Source organism: Pantherophis guttatus, chromosome 2 (genome assembly GCF_059756535.1).
Source record: "Pantherophis guttatus breed Tessera chromosome 2, ASM5975653v1, whole genome shotgun sequence".
Taxonomy (NCBI): domain Eukaryota; kingdom Metazoa; phylum Chordata; class Lepidosauria; order Squamata; family Colubridae; genus Pantherophis; species Pantherophis guttatus.
This window is the reverse complement of record NC_142064.1, coordinates 62,228,249-62,243,922: the sequence shown is the minus strand read 5'-3', so window position 1 is coordinate 62,243,922 and position 15,674 is coordinate 62,228,249. Positions and strand designations below refer to the sequence as shown.

General features: G+C 35.5%; 1 protein-coding gene across 8 annotated transcripts in view; it reads left to right on the top strand.

The window, feature by feature from the left end:
• The window catches only part of ERCC6L2 (ERCC excision repair 6 like 2), a 173,723-nt gene that overhangs the window by 144,360 nt on the left and 13,689 nt on the right, over nt 1–15,674 (top strand). For all 8 annotated transcript variants that reach the window (XM_087888248.1, XM_034410082.3, XM_034410086.3 and 5 more), the window contains 7 exons: nt 1,013–1,158; nt 3,646–3,741; nt 3,833–3,932; nt 5,870–6,022; nt 6,665–6,736; nt 8,826–9,993; nt 11,659–11,813. In XM_087888248.1, coding sequence (XP_087744374.1) covers nt 1,013–1,158; nt 3,646–3,741; nt 3,833–3,932; nt 5,870–6,022; nt 6,665–6,736; nt 8,826–9,993; nt 11,659–11,813 — 1,890 coding nt within the window. The remainder of the gene's footprint in view (nt 1–1,012; nt 1,159–3,645; nt 3,742–3,832; nt 3,933–5,869; nt 6,023–6,664; nt 6,737–8,825; nt 9,994–11,658; nt 11,814–15,674) is intronic.

Sequence of the window (15,674 nt, the reverse complement as noted above, 5' to 3'; positions counted from 1 at the left end):
AGGCCCTCCCCCTGGGTGTCACCAGCCGACATAACTTGGCCGATGGCACCCTGAGGAGACCCTCTCTGTGGGAGCGAACTGGCTGGTGGGAGGCTATTGGTGGCAGAAGTCGGTCTCGAAGGTACCCGGGTCCTGTGCCATGGAGCTCTTTAAAGGTGGTGACCAACACCTTGAATCGCACCCGGAAGACCACTGGGAGCCAGTGCAGCTCGTGCAGGAGGGGTGTCACGTGGGCACAACGAGTTGCGCCCATAACCACCCGCGTGGCCGCATTCTGGACCAGTTGGAGCCTCCGAGTGCTCTTCAAAGGGAGCCCCATGTAGAGAGCATTACAATAGTCCAGCCAGGAGATGACAAGGGCGTGAGTGACCGTGTGCAAGGCGTCCCAGTCCAGAAAGGGCTGCAACTGGCGAATCAGGCGAACCTGATAAAAGGCCCCCCTGGCCATGGCCGTCATATGCTCTTCAAAAGACAGCCGTGCGTCCAGGAGGACACCCAGATTGCGAGAAAAGTAAATAATACGTGAATCACTTGTTAAATATAAAAGTTAATAGTTGTTTCCTTGGAAATAATCCCTATTGAACCTCAGGAAATTTGTTTTCTAAACCATATATATAAGATTGTGCTTCTAACTTTGGTTTTGATGCGTGGAATTCCTGCTTTGTCATTTTTGGGACTGATGACATGGCAATCAAGATTGTAATAGTAATAGCCATGCCATAAGTCCCAAATGCTGCAAAGTAGAAATTCCACACATGATTGTCTGGTTTGTACAAATTCTGATGTAAATATATGTGACGTTTCTGTATTAAATTACAACATTATTGTATTGTGCTAGAATGTGGGAAAAATTAAATTTAATACTAATATAATAAATACAAACAATGGAAATGAGAAATGTTTCTTTTAAGCCAGTATGTATGATTTTGGAATGATGATTTTAAAAAAAAAACTGGGCTAATAGGAACTGGTAGTTGTTTTTTAACTGTTTAATTACTGCTTTTTCCATTAGTTACTTGATGTTCTGGAACAATATTGCATGGCATCTGGGCTAGATTACAGAAGACTCGATGGCAATACAAAGGCAGAGGACAGAGTCAAAATAGTAAAAGAATTCAACAGCACAGAAGAAGTTAACATTTGCCTGGTTTCTACAATGTAAGAGAACACCATGTCTGCTTCTGTCTAGATAGAAATGTATTGCAAGTTTATTACACTCTTGATTGATCTTGCATTTGTCACCTCCTTGGGAAGAAGCAATAACATTACTGTCAGCTACTATAAAACTGGGAAGTAGACTTCATCACTCAAAACTCTGAGGGTAGAAGTTAGAAATGAATCAAGTGCTTATGTATTACCATGCTTTTTTTTTACTCTTCTCCCTTCCTGGGTTTAATCTGATATCTGAAACCAGTGATGAATATTGTTAACTAAATAAGAGTTTTATATTGGCTTTAGGCTCAAAATAACTATGCACAATTTTTGAAAGGTATTATCTTACACTGTGTTTAAATGAAGCCAATAGACAGGTAGATAAAAACACAAATTAGAATCAAAATAATTTACACACAATTTTTGAAATATATATTGTCTTAGACTGTTTGAATGAAGCCAATAGAAAAGTTGATAAATACACAAATTCAAAGAATTAACACAAACTACAGGTATTACTATATTAATGTAGGGCAATTAACTGTTTTAGTGCATAATACAGTATTTCTCTTGCAAAATGCTGAATGTATATTTCTGTGATACCGCACGCAGAACCAAACGGAAAACCAAACTACATCAAATAAGAGCTAAATATAAAGAACCTGGATCTACTAGAATAGCGGTCCCCAACCTTTCTGGTTTGATGGTCCGGCCCAGGGGAGGGAGAGGATGGGAGGATTCCATGTGAGTGGCAGGTGCATGCACTCGAGCCAGCAAAGTACCATTTGTGCGAGTGACGGGTGCCCCCCCCCCCACTGCTTGCATGAGTGAAGTTTCAAACAGGCTGCTGCCTGGTAGTGGAATGTGGACCCCTGTACTAGAAACTGCTGAACTACATATACTAACAGTTCTAGTCTGATGTTCAATGATGAGGGATACTGAGAGTTGTAGTGCAGCAAATGGTTCTATAGTATGATAGATAAGCAGTTTCCAAAAGCAATTTTCTCTTCTACTTCTGGTCTTGTCTCTATCCCCTGTTTTCTGTGATCAGTAGTTTTAATGCTGATTTATTTCAGACAAGGTTTGTGTGCGAAACCAACTACTTCTCTGACTCCAGTTTACACTCTGCTTCAATCTTCTAGTAAGGACAGACATTTTAGCTTCAAGACAAAGCAAACACACATAAATAATCAAATTGCTTTTTAGTTCACTGATGATTTTGATTTCCTAAATCAAATACTTAGTAGCTTCAGACTTTAGAACATAGCTATTATAATGTAGTATATCAGGAAATGTAACCACTGTTTTTGCAAAAGCTCATACTAAGTCTATCAGTGATTCAAGTCTGTAAGAGATTTCTGCTGCTATCTATTTATAATTTTGACATTACTTTTTTGAGAGCATGAAATTATGAGAGGAAACCTTTAGTAAGAAGAGTAATCCTTTTTTGCCCATTAAAGCATAACAAGATTTTTCAACTAAAAGATATGGGCCAAAGGCTAAAAACACCGTTATGTGTTTTTATAAAGTTTTTATAAACTATTTTAAATATGTTCTTCTAGATTTACTCAGAAATTCTATTGCTTCAAAACATTTGTAAAGAAAAAAACAGTATGCTGCTCTGATTTTAAAAAAGGAAAACCTATCACATGGTAATGTTACATTGACACATGCAATTTGATTTCCAGTTTCTGCACTAAAGATTGTAAGGTATCTAAATGTGTCAATAAGATTTGTCAACAACAATAAACTTACTTGTAGAGATACTTACAAAAAAATGAAGATTCTATGAAACAGGTAATGAAAATCCAGTTCTCCTTCAAGTGCATCACTGCCACCCGTTCTGATACCTTCCCTATGTCCTTGCTAAGTAGTTTAATGTAAAATTATCATGCACCATAATTGCTTATGTGGTCTGTTTTTGCCTAATTTAAAAATGATGGAAAGGAAGCATTGTATGAAAAATAGAAGATTAAGATAATTTTATTTCTTGAATTGATATTGGTAACCAAAATGAGCATGGATAACATCTCCTGGTATCAAATGGAAGAATGGTAGATTTGATTAACTATGTGGTATAATACTTTTTCTTTAAATAGAGTAATATATTTAATATAAATGTTAAGTCTTCTCCACATAAATGGGCAAAGAATTGGGCAAGTTATACATCTTAAAGTTACTATGCTACTGTAAAAAGGTTCTGCCATCAGGATGTGAATTATGTAAGTAATTAGGTATCACTAGTACACTCAAATGGTTCTAGGGAAATCTTGATTGACTATGGAACTGCAGTGAGTTTGTCTATAAACAAGATCTACATTGTATTTTTGTTTAATTTTGTTTTGTAGCCATACTTTAATTGCTGATAATTTTGAAATTGTCATTAATTTGTAAAGAGGAAAATAATTAGAGCAGGAGTACTATATGGTATACATTGTTTTGTACTCTTGTATTTCTTCCTTACCCTTTACATGTCTTTTCCTTATTATTAAGGGCTGGTGGATTGGGTCTTAATTTTGTTGGTGCTAATATTGTTATACTGTTCGATCCAACATGGAATCCAGCTAATGATCTGCAAGCCATTGACAGGTACATTCTAGTTGTTAAATTGTTAAAAAGTTTTCTTTCTATGGTTGGGAGGTTCATCTTTATTTTGATCTTGAAAATAATGATTTTGCAGAGCATACAGAATTGGCCAGCGTAGAAATGTGAAAGTATTTCGGCTAATTTCTTTGGGGACTGTGGAAGAGATGATGTACTTACGACAGATTTACAAACAGGTAAAAGTTTTCATTATATTTGCAGTCATATTGGTTTCTTAATAAATTGCTATGACTTGCCCTGTTTGTTGGGGAGGGGAAATCAATCAAATACAACTCAGTAATCTTTGGCTTGGTTTTATAGCTTTTGGATTAATTTAATTCTGATTCATAAAATTAAGCATTCCTGCGCTGGATATTATTAAGGAAAAGGAACTCTGCCATTCACCCAAATGCATTTAATGGAGGGGAGTGGGGAGGGGGGAATCAAAATTTATTTTATTACTATACCCACAATCACAACATATTTGTTGGGACAGCCAAAGTGGCACAAGAGTTTTTGGAAACTTAAGTCTCAATATTCTTCAGCAGATAAGAGTCACAAAACTCAGGGAATGTTCAGACTCTGAGGTCTGTAAAAATCCAAAAGATTTTTTTTCCTGCTGCGCTTTATAGTGCTTGGTCAATGCACATCTTGAGTGTTTCATCTATCTGTAGAATAAAAGGGAGAGGAAGAAGTTATTTTGCTTCTTCTGAAATATTCTTGTAAAGTGCAGGTAGGGATTACTTGATCTCACTGCTGACATCTCTCATCTAGGATATTTACTGTTAACTATTAAAGATTTAAGGGTGTCTATTCCTTCTTTCCCTTATTCTGTCTTCCAGTTCCTTTTCTGCTCCTCAGCTGACATCCTAAAATTCCATGCCTCAACCATAAATGTGATATATTCACGCAGTCTGAATTTTGATCCTTCTAAATCAGGCTTCTGATATCCTCCAGCTATGCTGGATTTCAACTCTCATCATCTCCAAATAGTATAATTCATCACAGCTGGAGGGCAACAGGCTGCTAGGGGTAGTTTCCAGTGTAGACCACAGAAAAGAAAACTGGAGAATACTATCCATAGAAATGAGTACTATTGTGCTCACTAGGATTCAGGACTGGGAAAGAAGATCACTGTCACAGAAGTTCATATATCTAGAATCTACGCAATATCTGAATTTGTGAAATATAAAGCTCTTAAGTGATCCTCAGTGCTCCCACTTTACATGGTGGAGGGAGAATAATTTGAGAAATTTAAAGTTGTGTCACGTTAATACATTTTACTGGATAAGATTATGCTATGTTACTTAGATTTTGACCAACGACCAATCTAAATATTTCCATATTTATGCAGTATATTTTAGATGCAATTGTTGAAGTTGGACTTCAGTAAAATGTATAGTAGAGATATAAGACGTCTTTGCCGTCTTATATCAGAGGCAGGCAATGTATGATTCATCGGTTTCACATGCTCCCTTTACAAAGCTATTCCTCCCAACAGAGCACCTTAATTCAGAAGCAGAGTGATTAGGAAGAAGTGGGCTATTGCTCTAGCCCAGGGCTGTCAAACTTGTGTCGTCACATCATCACGTGACATATCGTGACTTTTTTCCCCCTTCACTAAACCAGGCGTGGGCATGGCCAGCACATGATGCATCTGGCCTGTGGCCTGCGAGTTTGCTCTAGAGTCTAGCCAAAGTGAAACTTGGATGATAGTACATTGGGACCAATTTCATGGCCTTTCTGTGACCTAGCTCAAATAATACTTACTTGAGAGTAAGCAGGTGAGCTTTATCTAGTATGTTAATATCATTTCCTATTCTAGCTAATGAATTATTGCAGGGATGAAGATGGTGAAGATGATAATGATGCCCTGAACAGTATGTCTTTGTAACAGGTTTTTAATAGTTTTATTAATTTCATATGTTATACAAAATAATAGGAAAGATCATATCTGTCCTGTGTGATATGTTAATGTGGTAGAACAATACCACATCCACTGGGGAAAATAAAAATACATTATTTCTTTGTTGGACATTCTGCTTACTTTCCATAAACCTGTACTGTGCATGTTTGGAAATTCTGCTACATTACTGGCATGTGCATTTGAAACATGTGTGTTGCTCTGTTTTAGCAACTGCATTGTGTAGCGATTGGAAGTAAAAATGCCAAGCGATATTTCAAGGCAGTTCAAGGATCCAGAGAGCATCAAGGAGAACTTTTTGGGATTCGTAATCTTTTCAGACTTCAAGACCATGGATCCTGTCTTACAAAAGAGATTCTAGAGGTGCTGTACATTTATTTGGGCTTTCTGAATATTTTGATTTACCCACACCATTAGTTTTTTATTTTGCTGAATAATAACTAATTAGAAAATTCAAAAGAATATTCACTATGATAAAATCACAAATTTTCATTGCATGAAAATAGTCCAGTTTATTACAATAGCATTTTTTCTATTCACTTAATTTTAACTGTGTACAGATTTACCCTACTGGCAAATGTGAATACATAATTCACATGTTATCTTTATCTTCATCTTTATGATTTGTTTATTTTTTTGCTCAGGATGTCAGCCACTCAATCAGCCTCTCTTCTGGGACATTGTATTACATATCCCCTTGTTTTATTTCTGCCAGATTTCTATTTTGGGTGGGTTATATTCCTTAGAGCTGTAGGTATTTATTCTTACATCAAACATTGAAATTAAAAAACTTAGGAAGTTCCTCTATATTGAGCTGGTACTTTGACAGTCTTTTCAGAGCTTAGTAAATGTGCCAATGGATATTCCCTATTCCCATTTCTTGAGCACAAATTGAAGTCAGATTTCTTACATAGGAAATAGAATGTTTATACTATTAGTATACAATTTAGTGACATAGTCAGAATCAGGGATTGACGTATTTAAAATTGTTTTGCTGTTTTATAGAGAGAAGGTCAAGTAGAAGCTGGTGTCATGACAGCTGCTACGTGGTTGAAAGAGGGATCCCGGCCACATGAGGTAGAAATAATAAATAATAATATCATGAAACATGTTGTTTAATGTTTTTGTAAATGTGATTTATAACATTTGCTTCTACAAATAAAATCTGAAGAAAATAAGAAGAATTATAAAGTATTAGGGATGTGAGGCCATTGATATTCTGAATTCAATGCTTTTTGCTTGCATTATAATATACAAAGTTTATTTTCCAGTTCCTTTGACAGGTTTTGAATCTGGTTCATGAAAAGGTAATGCTGAATAGATATGATCAGTGTTACATGGCACTGTAGAGCACAACTTAAGTGGCACTAGCTAATACAGAGACATCTTATAACAAAACATTTATTAATGTACAGCCAGTTAAGATGGTTCTTAAAAGTTAAATAACAAGGGGCGAAGCTTTTGATGTAATTATGGAGCTAGTGTAATAAACTGTACATTTGGTTTTTTGTCTTTTACTGTCTTAATATCATTATTGTGCTTCAGTTCAAGAGCAGGAGAAGATTTTCCCCCACTACTAAAATTCAGAATTCAGAATGTTCAGTCTAGTAATAGAAGTGAGAATTCATAATGATATACTGGCAGCAAGTTGCACAAGTAGTTCCATGAAATATAGAGGGTCTGATATATGATTCCTATTAGAAATAATAACAGCTTTCAAGAGCTGTACCATGAGAACATTTGCAAAGTTTATCTGAAGTAATTCCCTTGACTTTATATTTGGAGTTTATGTTGTTTATATTTGGAGTCAAGGGAATTGTTTATATTTTGTTATATTCAAAGGCTTCATTCTAAGGGGAAGCATAGTACAGCTGATAAACAAGGTATGATAAGTATATGTAGCAATTGTACCATCATAATATACCATAATATAGAGAATGTGGAGACTAGTTAAATAAGCGCATTAAAATATTTATACCATATATTCCACTATTTCTGCAATATAGCTCCTTAAAATTAATTAAAATGAACTTCTAATACCATATGTATTAGTTACAACACTTGTTGAATGGAATAGGCTTTGTTTTCTTATTGAGCTACACATGCTAATCTACATACTGTATTTTTCGGAGTATAAGATGCACCTTTTTTCCCACTAAAAGGGGGTGAAATTTAGGTGCATTTTATACACCGAATGTAGCCCTGCCCACCCATTGGCCCCCATCCTTTGGCCTCTGCCTTGCAGCAGTTACCTCCTTGCAAGCAAACAGCAAGAAAAAACAGCTCCTTTCAGCTTCAGCACAGCCTAATTAGCACAAGTTGATTTGATCGGCCTCCCAACTCTCAGCTGATTTGCTCTCAGCTGTTTTGTGCAGGGCTCTGCTGCAAAGAGGTTAATTTGCTGGAGCAGATTTTTTTTTTCCTTGTGCTAATCGACCTATGCTGAAAACGAAAATGAAAGTAAAGCAGGCTGTTTGCTGTAACGAGGCAAAATTGCGCAGAGACAGAGGTTTCTTTTTCTTCTTTTCCTCACCAAAAAAGGTAGGTGCGTCTTATATTCCGGTGCGTCTTATACTCCGAAAAATACGGTATCTTTGATTTGGATAATAGTTTTGCACAAAAACAAAAAAGAAAAATTCTTGAAAGATTAGATAGTGGAAGCTATGATGAAGATTTTCGCCTTAGTAAGTAAATAATAGGTAGCTTTTTGGGGATTCAAATCCCAAGAATTTGAATAGTTTCGAAGGATTTTCTTTTCCACAACAGTCCATATCTGCTTAATATAAGTGCAGGCTGAATGCAGGCATAGCCAATGAACACAAGACATCCTGTCAAAGAAAATGAGAGAAGTCTGTTTTTGATACTGTCGCTTTTCTCTCCATCTCCCTGTGAAACTGCCAACATATTTCACTGTATCTCCCAACTCTTGAAGTCATTTTTTCAGGGAGCTACATGTGAAAAGAGAAAAATAACCCCTCTTCATCACTGATCTACAAAACCAGCCCAAGAGCTGATAGCCAGGGTAGATCTCACGTTATCTTAAAAATCATGGTATGGCTTTTAAACACTGACAATTACTTTTATGACAGCAATGTAGTTTTTAAGGGCTGATTATATTGAGTGATATTTAATGAAACATTTTAAACTAGTGGCTTCTTTTATACAGGAAATAGAATGCGATTATGAATCTCAAGATACAAAACCATTAGAAAATGAAGGACTTGAGTGTTCCAGTGACTTCAGTGATGAGGAGCATGAGAAAAAGTCTAAGGTCCAAGGAATAAGAAAGAGAAATTACAAAGCAAAACATGACAAAGTTGCAGAGGGACAACTGAGTTTACTGCAGTGTGGATTTCCTAAGCTTCTAGAAAAGAAAACTAGAACAGCCGAAGATGGCGGTTGCATTGGGATGTCTGTTGATGAAAATGCTGATCACAGATTTATAAGAGACCAATCCAAAGGAAAGGCCCAGAATGATGGTTCTGTGAAAATTGAAGGCAGGAATGTTTCAGGATGTAAGAAAACCTTGGTCTCAAAAATGAGTACGGAGAGACAAGAGAAACATGGTAAAATAGCAAATAGGGCTTATTCTGTTTTACCATCCTCTGAGGAAGAAAAGGATCAATGTAAAAACATGTATAATTCAAATAAAGATGGAAGAGTTATGGACATTGAAGACAGCTCAAGTGAAAATGATATTATCTTTCCTTCCCAATTTCCTAATGGTCAGGAATCTATTAAAAGATTTCAAGAGACAGACAAAAACTGTGACGTTTTAGCTGCAGAAAAAATGCATTTACTTACACCATTGCAAAAACATTTGACTTCCGAGGAGAGTTATGGAAATGTTTTGCCTTTCAGTAAAATAAAACCATTTGAAAATATTGGAAAGATAACAGCTAGGAATGAAGTAAGTTATGTTAGCGATGAATCTGAAGATATTGAGATGTCCATTTCAGGAAAGCAGAAATTAACCAGTACGATGAAACAAAAACAATTCCAGAACAAGGAAAGAAAGAAGTCTTCTAAAACTGTTGTTCATAGAAGCAGTCCAAGTAGGAAAGAAAGCAATGCTGATTCTCAGATTATAGAGGAATATTCATCAGAAGAAGAACATTTTCCAGTTATTAAGAAAGTTAACACTAGTAAAAAAAAACTAACACTAAAGGGCAATAGGAGTGGAATTCAAATGATGTCCAGATTCTCACCATATCTCAATCATCCTTCTATGACATTGAGAACACAAAGTAATTCTAGCAGATTGCAGTCTTCTGTAAGCAAAGAGTCACCCTCAGGCCAAGGACAAAAAATAGGATCACTGGATGGACTTTTTGGTAATTATATTTATTTCACAAAGGATTTGTTTCTTTATAAATTACCATTTTGACTCAGGTAGACTCAGCCTTCCATCCTTCCGAAGTTGGTAAAATGAGGACCAGGATTGTTGAGGGCAATATGCTGACTCTAAAATACTTAGAGATGGCTGTAAAGCACTGTGAAGCAGTATATAAGTCTAAGTGCTATTGCTATTTTCTTCTTTTCTGTTGTTCATCTTTTACATTAGATCTTCAGTTCTTCCTTAGACTTTCTCCTTGAGATGATAAATTCTTTCTAAGCAGGGATTACATCTCTGTTATATTGCTTAAAAAGTAAGATGCCCAATGTCATCAACATAGTGTCTTGTGTTGCTTCGGAGAGGTCAGCTTTGCATGATTCCATTCTTTGGAGAGCAGAGAGATCAGAAGGCAATGTTGAGCCATTGGTCACTGATAACAAATTATTCTTCAAGATTTGATCTTGTTGGTAATGTTATATAACTTTCACAAGAAGCTACTGCTGGAGATCATCTAGGAATTTGCAACACATTAAACATGACATATTTATTGTAAATATTTACATGCCACGTATTATATACCATTCATGAGGTCCTGCATAATACCTTCTCTACAAAGTCAGCAAAACATATTAGGTGTTGTTCTTATGAACTAATATTAGGTGGGCTTGCATAACTTCTGCTAAACCAGTAGCAAAAGCCGGTGGAATGTTTGGCATCAAATCCTTGGAATGGCCTCTCACTAGCATCTGATTGGCTGTCACCAATACCTTTGAAAAACTGGTCCAAATAAAGCTCTTCAAAGGGGTGTTTTGGGTCTTCATTCTGCCTTAGTTTTCTTGTAGTCTGGTTTTGTTAATATATTCTATTCTTTATTCTGTAACGTTGGCATGTTTCTTGTAAATAGCCCTACGGATTCAGTGGTTATTAAATGTAGTTAATAATAACCTCTAAAATATTTAATCTGAATATAGATTGTTGTTGGTGTTTGTGGATTGCATAGAATACAGTTGTTAGTTCTTTTCTGTAATCATTGATGCTGATCAAGCAGAAATAATTTTAATTGATTAATGTAAATGCAATCTGGCTAAGTTAAAATTGGGTATTATAAGAATTTTTAAATATTTTCAGTAATTTGTACTTTTTTTAAGTTGTATTTTTATTACATTATGCATCAGCCCCATTAATAACGATTAGAATGCAATATTTAACAATGATTATAATTAATGTTGGAACAGATGGCATTATCTAGTTCCCTTTCAGAAAAGCTAAGCAAGTTGGATAAAGTTGGAGACACCACCCAGAAAGACGAGTGGAAAATTAAAAAAGAAAACACCTGAAAGAAGACACTTACTATTGTCCCAGAACAACATCATGGCCATATCCATGAAATTATTATAAATTAAGCTTACTACAAGAGAAACAAAATGTTTTTCTTTACTAATGAAAGATAAAGTTTACATTTTTTTTCAAATTGCTAAATATTTCAAATTAGAGATTAAAACGTACCATCAGCTAACTAGGATATTTAGAATTTCTGAATCCATAGTAATGACAATTAATCTTGAGATTTTGTGAGGAACTTAATTTTAACAGAACATCCATCTATAAGTTAGTCAATCATATTGCAATCTTAATAATTTCTGTATTGTGTTTCAATTATCAGATAATGTTGCTGAGGTTCCATATGTTCATTCAAACCAACATGTGGTTGGCCCAAGCAAAGCTGAAAATAAAATGAGTCATTGGGCAGTCCGTGATGTTTTTGAACTACAACAATTTTCCCAGCTCCCAGCAAACATAGCAGTATGCAGAGCCAAGGTAAAGAGCAGGGACAGAGAAGTGTATTTCTTTTGCTATTGTTGTTTTTTAACCTCAGTATTTTCCTTTTTAAACATGGCTTTTCATTGTTGACCACCGTGAGTGATCAAAGGCACGGTTACTGGAAAATGGTGCCTAAGGCAGACTCTTAACCAAGTGAATGTTGCTATTTCTGTACCGAGGGAGTGAGAAAATTGTTATGGAAGTTTCACTGAGAAATACTTAACGGTATATGTCAGGTATGCCAAGGATATGGCATATATCCTTTTGCTGCAGTTTTTTTTTAAAAAAACAACAACAATCAGAAAGGAACCACCGCATGTTCATTTCATATGTTAAATCAGAAGCATGTTCATTTCATATGTTAAATCAGAAGCTTAAATCGATTTGTTTATTTATGTAACTTCCCCTTCTCTCCATCTTTTCATCATAAGTACAACTTTAGGACTTGTGAGTTAAAAGGTTACGGTTATGGCAGAAGTCTTTTTTGGTTTTTAGATGAATGTCGTATGTGATTTTTCAATTTGTATCAGCTGTCCTATTGTATAAACTTGACAAGCCTGTTTCTATTATATTTTGTTCCTTAGTCTGCAGTTTACAGTCCTTTCCTTCAAAACCCCTTTTTCATTTCTCCGCTTTCATGTCTCACTCGGACATTATATAGAGTCTGTCTACTGGCTATATTGGTAATTGCTGCATTACCAACACTGTAATGTCAATTAATTTCTTGAAGCTTCTCCTCCCTGAGAAGTTGCAAACTTTATTGGAGAAAGGAGGGAAAATCAGTAGGGAGATCAAGTGAAATCCTGTGTCTTGAGATAGAGTGAAATAATCTAGAAAAGATTATCAGTCCTTCAGTAACAGGAAGATTGGTTTTCCCTTTCCCTTTGCAAAAAAAAAAAACCCAGTATAGATATATGCCACTATATGGGCTGTTAATGCTGTGAATTTCATCACATTCTGTCTTGAACTAACAAAATTACAGGCATTTTAAAAACCCAGATTTGGAAAATGTAGTTTGAAAAGCTCTGCACTGATTAGCATTAAATGAAGCTCAAGACAGTGAAAGATTCAGAATCTCCTTGATGTGGCCTTTGCTGATTTTAAATTAGAATTTTATTTGATTTCAAAATCTTTCCTATAGGCAAAACTCAGAATACTAAGGTGTTGAATGATTCCAGGATTGGAGTCCCTATAAAGTGTTCTCACTGTTGCCTCCTGATCAGTGTACAGTGATCTGATGAGTCTGATCAGGCGAGTTGGGATATCAAGATCATGCAAAGCTGTCCATAGCTTATTTTGTTCTACACAGTCAAAAGCTTTTCTGTAATCAATAAAGCACATATAAGATCCTTTTGATATTCACATGCCTTTTCCAAAATCCATCTAACATTGGCAATGTGATCATGAGTGCTGAGCCCCATTCTACAGCCAGCTTGTACATCAGGTAACTCTTGATCAATGACTTCTGTAGCTTCTACTTAATGATTTTTAACAGAATCTTTCTTGCATGAGAAATCAATGCAAACGTGCAATAGTTGGAGCAATCTCTGGCATCACCTTTCTTTATTAATGGGATAAAACCAGATCTTTTCAAATCCTGAGGCTATTGACATGTAGTCCATATCTGTTGATACAGGGGAGTGATAATATTAAGTGGCACTGGTCTTAATAATTCTGCAAGTATTCCATCAATACCTGGGGCTTTCCAATTTGGCAATTTCCCCAGGGCCCGTTCTGCATCTTCTTTCAAGATGTTTGATTATTTATTAGTGGGGCTGTCGTCATTGTCATCATGATGGTAAATCAAACAGCTGTACATTTTTTAAAACTGTTCTTGATTTTCTGCTGGTCACTTGGTACATTTCCATTGTGGTCTTCCATTGCAATTGAACCTTTCCAGCATTGTTGGCATACAGCCTATCTGATTTCAGTGTTGTCTATTTGGTGTTGCCTATGTGTATAACTGTCACTTGTGTTGTATAAACCACATGTTTTATATGTTGAGATGATTTTCCTGGCAAAATTGCACTAGGCAATTGCTGGCTTTATAATATTCACCTAGCTCGAAACTTGCCTACTATTCTTGCAACTTCTCCTTGTCCTAGCTTTGCATTGAAATCGCCTATAATATATAAAAGATCCTTTTTTGTTATTTGCTTGAGAGTGCCTTGAAGCTCACTGTAAAAAAAATTCATCATTATTTGAGTTTACAGTTTGGGAGTAGATTTGTAGTAAATATATATATAAAATATAGTAATATTTAGTAATCAAAACCCTATGATACATGGAGATTTGCAAAAACTATCAAAGCAGATAAAGCAAGAAGCCTTCTTTTTGGTTCATAGTCCAGCTCACATGCTTCTTTGGCTCCACAATCCTTATTGTGGCCTTGAGATTTTCCCTTTGTGTTGATTCCTATTTTTCCGTCTTCCCTTGTGTTCTAGTTCACTCACTTCACCGGTATGGGAAATATTTGAATCTGTGATGTAGTATTTTGTAATTGTTGTTTCATGCCAGTGGTTCTTGTTTGTCAGGCTATAATCATGCTGGACTAAGATGAGAAGCAGCTTGCAGAATCACAATGATTGGTAGGAATCATGTTTTGTTAAAGGAATATCTGTCTCCCACACTCCTTTCCATTTATGGAAGGAGATTCATGTCTCATGTTTTCTGTTTTTCTAAATTTATTGAGTGGGAGTTCTTAACTGGAAATGAAACCTCAATCTTGGAGGAAAAAAATTGCATGGTGATTTTATTTAGCATCTTTGCCTCCTACTTTAGCAAACCTAATAATCTCTTTGCAATCTTTAATTCTATATCTTTATGTGTAAGGCTAATTTTCATGTTCTCTGTTTACTTGTTGATGCATTGTTTACTTCCTCTGTGAAAATGAGTGATTTTGAAATGGATATGGCAATGAGGGAGGCTTCCAGAGGGGAAATGATTGTAGTGATATGTGATTTTAATCAACATCACAGAAACCACCATTACAAAGAGGTTTAATTTTAAAGAAATTTTAAGTAACTATATCCTAGTCATGGAACCAACCAGAAGGGAAGCAGTAGTAGACTTAATACCAAGCAATGCCTAGAATGTAGAGTGTTAGTTAAATGATAAGAAAGATAAGCAGAGCGCTATGAGATTTCAATTATATTTAACAGTGCCACAGGAAATTAGCATAGTCATATTTGAGTTAAAATAATACTTTTTAAAAACGATGGGGACTTGTATGAGGAAATTTGAAAGGGGAAGGTTGTTTCTTTCTGGAAGATCGCAATTATTTTTTAAAAAGAAACTTTGAAAAATGGAATATCAGGAAAGAATTATCAAGGCTAAGAATAGTTAACCAGTAATGTTGAGAACTAATTGAGAAAATAAGGCTACCTAAGGAAATGATTAAATGTGATTCACAGATTCGCACTAAAGGAATGCAAAATAACAAAGGATACAAACCTATAGAGATTCATATTGTGAACCATAATCTTAAAATATCTATCTGGAGTAGTGAACACTAGGGAAATTAAAATGAATATTAGTAGAAAATGAGCTCATAGAGAAAACTGAATTAATTTCTGGTATCTATTTTCACTATTCAGGTAGAAGGGCAGCTTTTCAGTGTCAAAAGTGATATTTTCAGGAAATGGGTCCGAGGGCTAAAGAAACAGGTTCCAGTAATACAATTAGGAATGGAAGACATTTTCAAAAGTATTGGGAATATGAGAATATTCCATATTCTTATCATGTCAATCCTTCTGGTAGATTGACAAAGTATCTGGGGGAACTTGGTAAAAGTGGTAAGAAATTAGGAAAGGCTGTTGAGGGCCTAGTAGAGGGCTGCACTACAGAGAAGGGGCAAGT